We start from the raw sequence: 14,434 nt of genomic DNA, 5'->3' as shown, positions 1-14,434 counted from the left end.
ACAATAATGTACAGTATTTGAAAAATAATGTGTTTTTTTAACATTAAAGCATGTCAACATATTCTGTTACACCAAATACACAAAATAATGATCTTTAAAAAAGCATCATATGACCCCTTTACGCAATTTTTACAAAATGCCTTAGAAGAAAATATTACAGGTGTGCATCTTGACACAGAACAATGACACTGACATATTTTAAGATATGTCAGAGCAAGATATTTTCAGTTGAGACAGCTCAAACATGCATTTTAGTCTGGGACTAGCTTAAGCCTTGTCTGTGAAACCAGGGGATAGTTTGATATTGCCAGGCAGTAAGAATTTGAAACTGTTAAAGTAGTCCCAAAGCAAGTTTATTGGTTGCACTGCAGCACATAAAATCTTTTTTATGTATAGCTATATTGTTCCAACCCAGGCTCATGAAAATACGTGCCTCTATATACATTTCTGCAACTCCTTACTGCACGCTTTGTGTGAAAAGGAATAAAAGTTTTCAGAGTTTTTCTGCCTCTAGTGTTCATTTTAACTGGTTTCGGTTTTGCATAAATGTATGCAGTATGCTCGTATTTCCAATGAGCCTAATTTCCAACTCTATCTCAAAAGCGAGTACTGCTGCACATAGCTCAAGTCTTAAAACTGTAATTTCAGGACACAGAGCGAGCGCCTTAAATAGGCAACAGCAGCAATGGCAGTGGTAGAAAAACACACATTTCATTTCTCTGTATTGTTGAGAAAGTTGGGGGTATATGCACTTAGTCTCTCCATGATATCCATTCTTTGAACATCTGTTTTGACAGAGGAGCATCCAAGTCACATGCCTCCAGTGTTGGGAAGGTTACTTTGGAAATGTAATAGGTTACAGATTACAAGTTACCCTATTTAAAATGTAATAAGTAGTGTAACTAGTGTAACTATTTCAGTTACTTTATTAAAGTAATGTAACTGATTACATTTGATTACTTTCTAATTACTTCTCTAAATTTCTAATGTTTTCAACTATTAATCATTTTCAAACATGTAAAGCAGGCAGGGCTAACCTTACAGTAGCATTCAACACTGATTACTGTCAGACTGTCAAAATTCTTCATCATTTGAATTAAGATTATAATAATTTAATTTAAAGCCCAGCCACCACAAAATCTGACTTACTTTGAGATCATTCTGAGGTTAAATACAGATTTAAAACCAAAACAAGAAATAATTTAGCTATGATACTGTTTTTGAAATCAAATCTTTGCATAGCTATGACAGGAAATACTGGCATCTAACAATGGCTTGGAAAACATAGTTAACCTTAAAAAATAAACATATATACATAAACCCAAATAGGTCCTAAACTCATGAAACATTGGTGTCTCATATTTTAGATCAATCACTGCAATTTATGAAAGAAATCAATTAAATCTGTATGTGGGTGTGTGTGGAAAAAAAATCAGATGTAACCCCGTTTGTAATCGTTAACATTTTCATAAGTAACTGTAATTTAATTAATTACACGATTTTTCTCAGTAACTGTAACTGATTACAATTGCATTTATTTTGTAATTAAGTTACATAATTTAGTTACATGTAATTAGTTACTCCCCAACACTGCATGCCTCCATGGGGAGCTCTCTGAGCAAAGATTTACCTTTAATGATTATATGTTCTGCAAATCCAAATGGATCAAATAGGCTGTTAATTGTAGTTAAGATTTCATGTTTTGTGCATGGTTTCTCATCATTTACACTTGAAAGGTGAAAACATCTTTTGAAACATGCCAGCTAACTCCTAAACCTTTCTGCATATATGGAAAGTCAGCAGCAAGGTCCAAGTCCTTCATGTTCTTTGCTAAGTTGTTTTGAGGAAATGCTCTCATCACTTCCACTTTGTTTGAGGTTATCTTATATAGGCGAAGACTGAAAGCTGCCAGATTTGCATGGGTTTTTCTGAGGAGTGTGATGGCTTCTTTTTCTGTAGGAAGGGATACCAGGGCATCATCAACATAAAAGTTCCTCTCAATGAACTGCCTTGCCTCTGAACCATGGTTCTTCTCTCCTTGCAGGGCAGCTTTCTTGAGCCTGTACATGGTCACAGCTGGTGAGGGGCTGTTGCCGAAGACATGCACTCGCATTCTGAATTCTCTAATTTCATTTTCTAGGTCGTTGTTTTTGTACCAAAGGAAACACCGGTGGTCCGGTGGTCCTCACTGACTGCAAAGCAATGAAACATCTGCTAGATGTCAGTTATATGGCAACTTGTTCTTTCCTGAAGTGCAGTAATACCCCAAGTATAGGCTGTTGTTCACGTTGGGCCTAGTCAGAAGAACACTGTTCAAAGACACTCCTTAATACTGACCTTAATTTTGTGGATGATAAAACCCAAAGATTGGAAAGTACCAGCACTCTTCAGTTTTGGAAAGAGGTGGTGCAAGTTCTGCATGCTTGTTTTCAAACATTTTAGCCATGAACTCAAGAAAATGGTTCTTCATTAGTGGTTGTTTTTTCAGCATATGTGTGTGTGAATGGAGACGGTTACTTGCCTGTTGTCTGTTAATAGGAAGTCTTTGGCGAGGACTGCGAAAGGGAAATGGAGCGACCCATCTATTTGTTTCAATATTCTTTGTGCATCATCTTCAGAAAGGCCAGATCTTTCATGGATGGAGCTAGTTTGTCGTCATCCTTTGTGGACTGGAAGATGTCAGTCAAGTTGTTCTTTGTGTGTATTGTTGCAAGTTTTTGTTCCAAAGGTGAGGCGAGTGAAGTCCTATGTTCGTTGTAATGTTGTAATTTTGATATTGATAGGACACAGTCTCATTTGGCTGTGGCGCCCATATATGAAAATACTTGTCTTGAAAGCACTAACTTCAACTGGTTTGTCCTACTATTACCCATCCCAAGGCTAACTTCTGTACAAAAGGAACATGTGGAGGATCATTGCACTGTTCCAGTACTTTGTGCACCTCAATTAGGAAGTCGTGGCCTATTGGTTAGAGAGTCGGACTCGTAACCCAGAGGTTGCGGGTTCGAGTCTCGTACCGGCAGGGATTGTAGGTGGGGGGAGTGAATGTACAGCGCTCTCTCCCACCTTCAATACCATGACTGATGTGCCCTTGAGCAAGGCACCAAACCCCCAACTGGGTGCTGCAGCAAAAATGGCTGCCCACTGCTCCGGGTGTGTGTGTGTTCACTGCTGTGTGTGTGCACTTTGGATGGGATAAATGCAGAGCACTAATTCCGAGTATGGGTCACCTCACATGTCACGTCACTTTCAATTATATATTTTTCAAGACAAAGAAGAATCTCTGCCTCAGGGTCAAGTGGGGATATCTTACGAGCTATTGATTTGAGATGAGTATGGTTCCAAGCTGCATTAGGAGTAGGAATCTCAGCTCTGTTGTCAGGTAGTTCGTTACACTCAAAAGAGTGTGGGAAGTCTGATGCTAACACTGTTATCAATGGATTCTACAATTTAACCTTTTGCTCTGTGACTCAGGATTTCTAATGTACTGGCACATGTTTTCATTGTGTAAGGAGATGCGTGAGGGGCAGCCACTTTACTTTCGTTGTTGTTTATTTGATTATTAAATTTATGTTAAACGTCTGCCAGTTCCCACCTCCTTCTTCCCCGAACTACAAACTTTGTTACATTTGTAACCTTTGTAATTTGTAACTTTGCCGAAACTCAAGAGAAAGGAGGGACACACTGTTGGAGAGCCCTCACGGCTGAGGGAAATTCACTGTGCTACTGAGCAAAAAGGAGCAGAGTCTGTCCCCATGGACGCTCGAGGTGGGCACTGGAAGATCTGGAAAAGAATGGGCCTGCTATCGTCTGCCAAAGGATGGAGGGGAGGCTGCCATCCATGAGGGGATGGAGGAGTCCCCGCCGTTTGCCGATCAGGCCAAGGCCTGCTGCCATCTGCCATGATGGGGAGGAACAGGTAGATCAAGGGAACCGGGGGGGCTCACTGCCGGGCGCCTATAGCGGGAAGAGCCATCGCCAGCCATTAGGAGACCACCATGAGTGAGGACCTCTCAGCTGGATGAGGACCGAGTGTCAGTGTGTTCAGGGAACCGGACCAAGATTTTATTTCCTCTCTCATCGGTCTCTCCTCATCCTTCCATCTCCTTTTCTCTTGCTTTGTCTGTCCTTACCCCCAGGTACGCCACGGCTGGTGTGACGGCCCCCCCAGATTTTTTTTATGGGAAATTTTCAGTGCAAACCTTGAAGGTTGATCTGCTTCAAAACAATTATTTTTGGTGCCATTAGTACAGTTAGATAACGGTCAACAACCTTAATGACGTTTACAACTAAACACTGAATGCTTTTTAGTTGTGTGATATATATCTCTAATTCACTAATAGCTTAAATAATCACAGTTTATGTTTGTCAATGGTCCATTCTGTTTCAATGGTTAACTATCAGATGATTTGTCTATTAATAGCCAGATGAAACTGCACCATGAAAAGAATAGGTGTATATAGGCTATACTTGTGTAAAAATAATAAAAAAAAAGAAACTTCCCCTTTTCAACAAATTGCATTTTGAAGTTAATTTTGTAATATCCAAATAAGCTTTACATATTTTTATTGGAAAGAGTTTAAAATATGTTTTTCTCTTTTGTTCAGTCAACCATGCACATGCACCTGTGGAACAGTCCTTAAGACGCTTAAGCGGCAAGTCACAGACAGATATAATAACTTTAAAGAGACCTTTCTACTGCCTCTGAAAACACCAGAAGAGATGCCCAGGGTTTCTGATTAACTTCATGAACATGCCATATTCCTGCTGCAGGGAGGCCTGCAGATGTGGCCAGAGCAACAAAACTGCAATGTCTGTAATGTAAGAGGCCTCAGACTGTGCTACAGGGATTAGAGTTCAACTCTGCAGGAAAGTGGATCTCGTGGTCCAGATTTGAGGATCCCTGTCTTAACAGCAAGAAGTGTCAAATCTGGTTCAGTCCATGAGGATGAGACGCACTGTATAGGCTACTGTACTTTAAGCAGCTGGCGGACAAACTCACTGCAACTTTTAATGTCGACTGCTCCGTTGTGTAGGGACAAAACATTCTCAATTGTTGTTTCAATTGTTGAATATTTTCATACAAATATTTACATTTGAAATTTTGATAGGAAAATTTGGAAGTCAGAGTTATGTGTTGTTATGCCTGCTTTTGGCAGTTACTCTGTCATATATTATTTATTATTATTATTATTATATACCTTTTGTGCTGTTGTGCTTGCTTTTGGCAGTTACTGATCTGTCTAAAAACGTTGTTTCCCTGTTACTCATAATACTTTAGTGCATTAGTACTTTGACCTGCATAATAATTCATCTACACATCACGAGATAGCCTACATACAGCACCACAGGCAGGATAATATTGCTTTTAATACTTTCCAGTTTCCAGTGAAGAACGGATCTACAACTGAAGTACGCTATTATTCCATTTATTGTCAAGATCAGCTCGACTATCTTCTAAGGAAGAGAGAGAGACACGCCGGCAGAACTGATTTTCAATGTACGGCATCAGTGGGTAGGTTTAAGAAGAAATCATGTGTGTGTGTGTGTGTGTGTGTGTGTGTGTGTGTCTGTATACCTGGTATTTATCACATTATGGGGACCAAATGTCCCCACAAGGATAGTAATACTAGTAAATTTTGACCTTGTGGGGACATTTTTGAGGTCCCCATGAGGAAACAAGTTTATAAATCATACAGAATGATTTTTTTGAGAAAGTAAAAATGCAGAAAGTTTCCTGTAAGGGGTAGGTTTAGGGGTAGGGTTGGTGTAGGGCAGCAGCACATACAGTTTGTACAGTATAAAAACCATTACGCCTATGGAATGTCCCCATAAAACATGGAAACACAACATGCGTGTGTGTGTGTGTGCGTGCATGTCTAGAAAACAGCGAGCATTATTTTTACAACAGCAGCATAGCGTCAGTGGACTATGGTTTTCAACGGGGAAGGTAGACCAGTGACGCGTATTACGCAATTTTCATCATCATCTTGATCATACATTTAGACAGCATCGTTATGTTGCGCGAGCCCTTAATGATCCTGAACACATTGATTAGCATGCTCAGGTGTGTTTGATTAGGGTTAGAGCTAAACTCTGCAGGAAAGTGGATCTCGTGGGCCAGATTTGAGGATCCCTGGTTTAGAGTTTATAAGTTTATACAGTATAAAAACCATTACGCCTATGGAATGTCCCCATAAAACATGGAAACACAACATGCGTGTGTGTGTGTGTGCGTGCATGTCTAGAAAACAGCGAGCATTATTTTTACAACAGCAGCATAGCGTCAGTGGACTATGGTTTTCAACGGGGAAGGTAGACCAGTGACGCGTATTACGCAATTTTCATCATCATCTTGATCATACATTTAGACAGCATCGTTATGTTGCGCGAGCCCTATTCTGATCTGCCGAAGACATTTGAATAATGCATAATAATGCGTGCTGGATATGCGATACACGCGTTCCCGAAAAGACTATTTTGGTATTTAGGAACTGATATGGGGATTTACTGGTCATCATGTTCTGCGCGTCGGCGAGGAGATTCTGCAGGGCTGAAAATCCATGATGCAATCCCAATAGATTTCATATTTTCACGTTTTACCTAGCTTTTTGTCGTTGTCATCATCATTTCAGAGCATTGTGACCCGATGAATTTTATTCAGTGAAAGATGTTTCATCATGGTGATAAAGAAGGCAAGAAATCTGCGTTTGGACATCCTGTCTACGGCCAGATTGTTCTCTCGATTATCCTCCTCCCTCCTTTTCTGGTCACCGCCTTCCCGGTTAACACAGTAGGTAAGATATCTGCATAAGAACTGCAATTTTATAATTTATACGAATGTGTGGGATATGCGGGGCTTAATTCCTTTGTGGTTGCACGCTGAAATTGGCTGAAGAACCTGGCCCATCATCTTCATTAGAGGTTCTGTTCCGTTATGCCATAACAGTTGCTCCATGACATGACGATGCTGCTTTACAGCTGCATGTTGTAGGCTGTATAGAATAACCTTTGGTCATGACTAAGCAGAACATTCAAAACAAGCAAGAACCATACTCATAAAATTCCAGACATCATCTATAGGCCCTAAACACCTCCAGTCTATAACAACATTTTATAAAGGTGACATTTATGTAACATTGAGTAAAACCAACATCTCAGCAGAAAAGTGTTTTGACGTGTAATGAAAATGCCATATTGAGTGTGATGTTGGAGAGACTACAGGGAGTGTTGTAACACGGGCTGAGTTGTAACACTTTCACCCAACAAAAAAAGAGCTCCGGGAGAAATCACTATTATCATACCCTCCAGAGGTGATAGTAGTTGCAAGACCGTATGTAAAAATAGAACGAATCATAATAAAACATTTTAAAGAAAAGATAACAATCAGAAGAAAGAAAGAACAAATTATCGATCTTGATTATTATTTGGTAATCATAATACCTGTTAAGTTACTGAACTGGTATCATGGCAGAATCGCCATGACTGACCAGACAGGGAGTGTTGTAACTTAGTTTTTTATACATTTAGAAGGTCATTAATAATAATAACAATAATAATAAATATTTCCTGTATTTGTTCACATTTTTCCTGTATTTTTACCATTTTAATTAAATGCTTAAAAATAAATAATAATAATATTATTTATTATAATAAACTGAGGATGATGGGTGGCCGTATAATTCTTTTGAACTAGTTTTTTAAATGCTTCAGAAATATGTATCAAATGGGTTAAAGATGAAAAGGGGTTTTCAAGCATCAAAACAAAAGCTTAACACAGTTTTACTTTTTTTTCATTTTATTTTGTTCTCAGCCAAAAATAAGGACTGTCAAACATTTAAAAAAAAACTTTTTTTAAGAGGCACTGTTCTTCAAACCACTAGGTTTTACCCATTTGTCAAGAAGTTTTTAATCTTTTATAATAAAAAATCACTTATTCTAAGTACAGATCAGAATCAGATCAGAAACTACATAAATATCTGTTATGCTGAATTACAATGGAACGTTATTTGACTCATATTTTGACATTTTATTTTTACAAATGTTAACATTTAAGTAGACATTTTGCTTGCATTTAATATACTGCCTATGTTTATAAAATCACTTGTAAATTCTATTTTTTTTCTATTTAAGTCTCGTCAAATTAAAGTTTTGAGAGACATGGAACAAAGAACTACCAAGTTACAGATACCGACACAACCTTTGCTTTAAATGCATGATTTGGTTCTTCCCGGTGTACTTTCAGTGGAGCAGTTCTGCAAGGATCCTGGTCTTCCTGAGCACGGAATCAGAACTCCAAGCAGCGGTGTGTTCTTTGAAAATTCGGTGGCCAGGTTCTCTTGTGAGGATGGTTATAGCTTAAAGGGGCCAGCCAAGATTATCTGTACGCGCTTCCATAATGGATCGGCAGGCTGGAAACCAAGCCTTAAACCAGTGTGCCTTTCGGAAGGTGAGGCTACTCCATCTTCTTAACCTTTTAATTGTCCGCGTCCTGTTAGCGTTAAATGGTACTTTAAATCCTTTTAGCAGGCTCCTCCCCCTAGTAGATGGTGTCAAGTGTCATATTACCAAATTTACTACAATATTTTATCATCAAAACATTTTCTAATCTTTTTCAAAATGTATATTGTTGGAAAGTCTCAAGGTTCCATATTTGGTGCTTATTTTGTGATAAAACAATATTTGGAATATAACTTATTTAGACACATGGCTTTGATTTTATAGCAATTTTAGATTCCAAAATATTTGGTAAATTATTTATTTTAAATAAAATAAAAAAGGTACAGTATAGTACTTTTTTTTTTACAGTAAACTTAAATTTCTATAACTTTTTTATACTTATTTTTTTTTAATGTTTGTTTTCATTAATAATCTGCTGGTTGTCTTCTTTAAAAGGAGATTAATCTTAGGTCTGTAAGCTTAGGTCTTCCAAAGCATTCATGAACTACAACAATTTTAAAGGGGTCATATGATGCTGCTAAAAAGAACATTATTTTGTGTATTTGGTGTAATGAAATATGTTTATGCGGTTTAAGGTTCAAAAAACACATTATTTTCCACATACTGTACATTATTGTTTCTCCTCTATGCCCCGCCTTTCTGAAACGCGTCGATTTTTACAAAGCTCATCGGTCTGAAAAGCGAGGTGTGCTGTGATTGGCCAGCTATCCAGTGCGTTATGATTGGCCGAATACCTCAAGCGTGAGACAGAAATGTTACGCCCCTCACCATACTGTGATGATGCCCTGTCAGGCCGGAGCGATGATTCAAAAACATGAAAACCCATTATAAACGAGGCATTCGTTGCATGGATTATAATGATTTATGCTGTCTTTTTACACGACTTATGCGGTCTCTTTCACTTATGTTGTCCTCCATAAAATGTGCAGCACACATCTGAATATTTGGGTTGAAGTGTTCTGGAACAGTGTTGTAAATACAACTTAACCACTGATTTCTAGTCGTATCCATTTTTGGAAGGCCAAACAAAGTAGTTTCGCTTTCACAACGAAACACAGCATCACAAACGGTGGCCTAGAGTGAGCAGAGGCCGGGGGATAAAGTGAGGATAAAGTGAGGGTTAGAGTGAGCAGAGGCGCGGGCTTGAGAACGGCACGGCCGGCGATTTCGACGAAGGAGCGTCCGGAAGGACATGTGCCGACTCCGGGCTGGAATCCCCTTCGGCCACGGTGAAAGCCGATCCGGCGATCGACAGCGCAAAGTTGTTGTATTTCCTCAGCAACCAGCACGGATCAGCTCCAGGCATGACGAAGCAGATATCAAAGTAGTTTCGCTTTCACAACGAAACACACAGTGCCTTCACAACATGGCGGCGGCAACAGCAATACTACAGCGAGAATAAAAGTTATGCCACATAACATTTGGGCGGCGTTATGCAAATCTTCCCACATCGTGACATAGACATGTCGGGGCATGTTAGAACGAGCCGTTTTAGGTAGGCGTGGTTGAATCTTAACTTTTATAAAGAATATCTCTTTGGATTTGAGACTTTAGTCTTTGCAACTTTACAGATCTTCGTTATGCACCAAGAGCTTGTAACACTCCAAAGAGAAAGGAAAACTTGAAATCGCATCATATGACCCCTTTAACTTTTGATGCATTTTCACAGTTAAGAGGTTAAATATTTAAATTCTTTAACTCTTTAATAATTAACTGATTGTATGACAGTGTCACAGCATTTTTTATGTAGCTACTTTATCTTTCAAAGATTGTCTTCCTCCATTCATCGAGGATGCTGATGTCACAAATAAGACGTACAGGCCTGGTTACAGCCTCATTATTAGCTGTCATGAGGGATTTCAGATCCGATACCCTGACACAGAAACTATGGAATCAGTCTGCCAGGCAGATGGGACATGGGATAATCAGCCAACCTGTCAAGGTTTGATGCAAGCCATTTTTTGCCAATTATTCAAAACAAATCTACTGTGTAACTGACTGTAATTCAATAAACACCACACTCTTGAAGATAGTTTAGATCGGGAAAGGGTTTCATGCACTGTCCTCTGTCTCCACAGGCTGCCTCCGGCCGCTGATACCTCCACACAGTTACATGAACATCTCGGAAACAAAGTTATCTGTGCCTGTTGGGGCTGTGGTCCACTACCAGTGTTTTCCTGGATACAAGTTGGAGGGACCTGAACTTCTGGAATGCATGTATAACCTCATCTGGTCGAACACGCCACCCCGGTGCCTTGATGTTGAGGGTGAATAGAAGTATAATTTAGCAGCTTTAAGTTGAAAAATTAACAGATATGTTCAAAAGAAGACATCATTTTGTAATTATAATATTTTATTTCGTTTAATGTCGTCTATCTATAATATTATCTTTTATAGATTCATTTTATAATTACAAATCTTTTTAGAACTATAATCTTTTATGATTGCACCCTGAAAACTTCTTGTAGCTTATGGTTTATAGTTTATAGACTTTAGTTTTCTCTTAATGAAAGGCACGTAAAAAATCGAAATCTTTATGTAAACATTTGAAATCTACTTCTAAAATCTGCAATAATGTAAACCGATTATTAAGTAATTATGTTATTTAGGAATGTGTAAACAAATACAGGGACAAATATTAAAATGTGGTCTGGCACTCAGGAAGAGGAAATGAGTAATCTGATTAAGATGTCTTTTTCTGTGTCTCTGATGTTTTACAGCATGCTCTTTACCCCCGATGATAGAACATGGAGATTACATGTGCCACCCACAGCCATGTGACCGCTACATTCATGGGACGGTCGTAGAATACTACTGTTATCCCGGCTACTCTTTAGCGAATGACTACAAGTACATCACCTGCCAGTACGGACAATGGTTTCCACAAATGCAGTTTTACTGCATCAAAGATGGTAAATTAGCCTGCATTCATTTCAGTAAAAGATTACAAACAATTTTATTTGGTCAATCATAATCAGATAAACTCCTAAAGGAATGTGCAATGAGAAATAATAATAATAATTTTATTTAGTTTTGAAATTGATACCCCAGTTAAATACCCATATACTATTTCATTTTAAAAATAATATATATGAATTAATGTTATTTTCTGGTATCACATAATGAACCTATAAAAATTGACCTATTTACTGACCTTATTTAGTTTTTTGCACACTCATGGTCTCTCTCTCTCTTTCTCTCTCTCTCTCTCTATATATATATACACACACAATTAAATCGATTTTTTTTAACATAATTACAAAATATTTATATTTCAAATAGATAAATACATTTTATTCTCTTAAACTTTGTTAATCAAAAATCCTGAAAACAATGCATCACAAAAATATTCAACTGTTTTTAGCATTGATAATAATGTTTCCTGAGCACCAAATCAGTATATTAGAATGATTTCTAAAGGATCAAGTGACACTGAAGACTGGAGTAATGGCTGATGAAAATGCAGCTTTGCATCACAGAAATATATAACATTAACATATATTAAAATAGAAAATAGTTTTTTTTTATTTGTAATAATATTAAACAGTATTACTATTTCTACTTTTTTGATTAAATAAATGTAGCCTTGTTGAGCATAAAAGACTTTCAAAAACATTGAAAACTCTAAAAAATCTTTATACATTTTTATTTTTTATGTATATTATATATGAATGTGCTTTTTCTGAAAATGTTGGGGTCACTAAGATAAATGTATAAAATAATTTGATTCCTTCGCATTAAAACTGTTAAGATTCATATCTCCTATCCTAAACAGAATGTTAAACTTGGCTGTACAAGTTAACAAGCAGAGCTTTATTCCCATAGAGACAACCTGGCCTGGTTTTCAAGACTCTCTACTAACCACATGGAAAGTAGTGGCTTGTACAGCCACTAGTGTGCTGCTAGCTCTGCTCTTGGTGATCACAGGCAAGATGTTCCACTTCAAATGCAAAGCCCAGCAAATTTCAAGGTACGGCCGACATTATAATCATACAGTGTAGTCTGATCTACTCTTAACTTACTCATTAAAACATATGTCTTGCTATTTTCAGTGAAGAGCAAGATGAAATCCGAGATCCTAACATCTTGGTTGTAGATGGTGTTGCTGTTCCACTTCCCTCTTATGAAGAGGCTGTTAGTGGTACCTACTGTCAGCCCCCAAATGATCTACCCCCTGCTGGTCTGGGGAGCTCACAGCATTCAGAAGAACAAAACCCACCTTCATATCCTGGGCATACAGGGAGTCATAATGGTGTGCCCTTGGACACTGGTGAGGCTGAGACCTGTGATAGCATCTCGGACACATCAGAATGTCTTCAAGGCATACAGCCATCTTCTTCCCATGCTGGTGGACTCAATAACATGTCTGAGAGAACCAATGCCATCACCTCTATGGAGGAGACCGCCTCCACAAGCCCCAGCATAGACATTGCAGATGGTAAGGCTGTAGGCTGCTGCCACCTAGTGGTAGAAACACACACTGTTTTATAATATTATTTGTAACATATTTGAATTCAGAGATACTTACCAATGTATTGCTTTGAATTTCCAGAAATTCCTCTCGTGGAGGATGGTGAAGCGGACTGCTGATTGTTACCTTTAACTGAAAATTGGACACTTGAGATTGTTTCACTCCACTGTTTGTTATTTCGTTGTTCATTTCTGATTTTGTTGAACAACATGGCACAGGCCAAATTACTGCTCATAAGGAATTATTGCACACTTATATTTAATGAAGAGCACACCAGGGAAGGATAGGCAATAAAAAAATAATAATCAAAAACTAAATAAATTCCCATTTCCTGCTCATGAAGGAACTATGCATTAGACCATAACATATTGTTAATTTAACTTTCCCACAATACATAGCATCTAAGTATTATCAAATTTTTTTCTTGTGACTTTCACTTGGCAACCGCGCTGCATTCTGGCCAGCTTTCAAATGGTATGGACTGTAACAAGTATGAATATTTCTTAAATAAATAATTTTAACTTTACATTTGAGTTTATTTTGATTTAAGTTCAGTGCATTCATCCAGGTGAACCTTGGATGAAACTAGGTACAAGCCAAAGGCAGGTGCACTGCATACATTATGACAAGCTGACAACATTTGAACTATATTGGTTAATAACTCACATATAAGCTAATTTACTTTTAACAGACCACACATATAGCTGAGAGCACAGCTCTAACAAGCTGTCTTTTTAAAGTGATTTGGGGAAGAAAAAACACTGCTAACATGGGCAGATAAAAGTAACATTTACATTTAAATTTCTTAGAGGCAGATGAAATACAGAATGAGACGTCTCTTTAGGTGCAGCAGCACATTACACTCTTTCCAGTTCATGTGGTTGGATCGCTGCATCTGGATAGATTATATGAGGAATTTCATAAACTGAAAGCTATCTTTCAATGTGCCTGTCATTGAAGAGCAACAGATGGCGTATGCATGCATGATACAGACTTTCTTCTAAAGACATTAGCCTACACAATAACATTGTGCAGCTTTGAAAGTTAGCCAACTAAGCAAGCAAGAATTTGAATAGCTATCTATTTAAAAAAAAAAACACTATGCTTCTAATTTTAAAGGTCAAGATGGTGAAATGATAGTAAATAAATATTTTGTTTAACGGCCAATAACTATAATAGTCATTTATAATTATTTGGCCATTAAACAGATTCATTTCTTTGTGTTACAGGTAGGGACAAAAAACTTCTTGTGGTAGTATTTTTCAGTATATAGATTTTTTTTTTGGATAGTTTTTTTAAATCATATTTTATTATACTTAAACTAGACGCATAAATCAATAGTAATTAATTTCATCGTTTTTGTTATTATTTATTTATTTTGGACATTTCTGCGTCTTATTATTTTTGTCCACTAGATGTCATACATGAGTTTGTTTTCAGGGACATAAGCTTTAGTTATTAACAGAATTAGTTCTAAATTTCATTATTTCATATATATTTATT

General features: G+C 37.6%; 1 protein-coding gene across 1 annotated transcript; it reads left to right on the top strand.

The window, feature by feature from the left end:
- The first annotated feature begins 5,440 nt into the window (after positions 1 to 5,440).
- susd4 (sushi domain containing 4) lies at positions 5,441 to 13,386 on the top strand. Its single transcript, XM_016274458.1, has 9 exons — positions 5,441 to 5,515; positions 6,636 to 6,797; positions 8,246 to 8,449; positions 10,229 to 10,402; positions 10,539 to 10,727; positions 11,181 to 11,372; positions 12,286 to 12,430; positions 12,513 to 12,898; positions 13,013 to 13,386. Exons 2-9 carry the CDS (start codon positions 6,671 to 6,673, stop codon positions 13,048 to 13,050), a joined length of 1,455 nt encoding a protein of 484 aa, XP_016129944.1. The 5' UTR covers positions 5,441 to 5,515; positions 6,636 to 6,670; the 3' UTR covers positions 13,051 to 13,386.
- The last annotated feature ends 1,048 nt before the right edge of the window (positions 13,387 to 14,434 follow it).

The sequence above is a fragment of the Sinocyclocheilus grahami genome, unplaced genomic scaffold (genome assembly GCF_001515645.1).
Source record: "Sinocyclocheilus grahami isolate Dianchi unplaced genomic scaffold, SAMN03320097.WGS_v1.1 scaffold86.1, whole genome shotgun sequence".
NCBI classification, from domain to species: Eukaryota; Metazoa; Chordata; class Actinopteri; order Cypriniformes; family Cyprinidae; genus Sinocyclocheilus; species Sinocyclocheilus grahami.
This window is presented reverse-complemented; position numbering and strand designations above follow the sequence as displayed.

Excerpts from the sequence above, each read along its gene's own strand:
- susd4 (XM_016274458.1), top strand. The coding sequence starts at position 6,671 with ATGTTTCATCATGGTGATAAAGAAGGCAAGAAATCTGCGTTTGGACAT. Across the intron at positions 6,798-8,245 it reads CTTCCCGGTTAACACAGTAG|TGGAGCAGTTCTGCAAGGAT; the intron begins GTAAGATATCTG and ends GTGTACTTTCAG. Across the intron at positions 10,728-11,180 it reads CCGGTGCCTTGATGTTGAGG|CATGCTCTTTACCCCCGATG; the intron begins GTGAATAGAAGT and ends GATGTTTTACAG.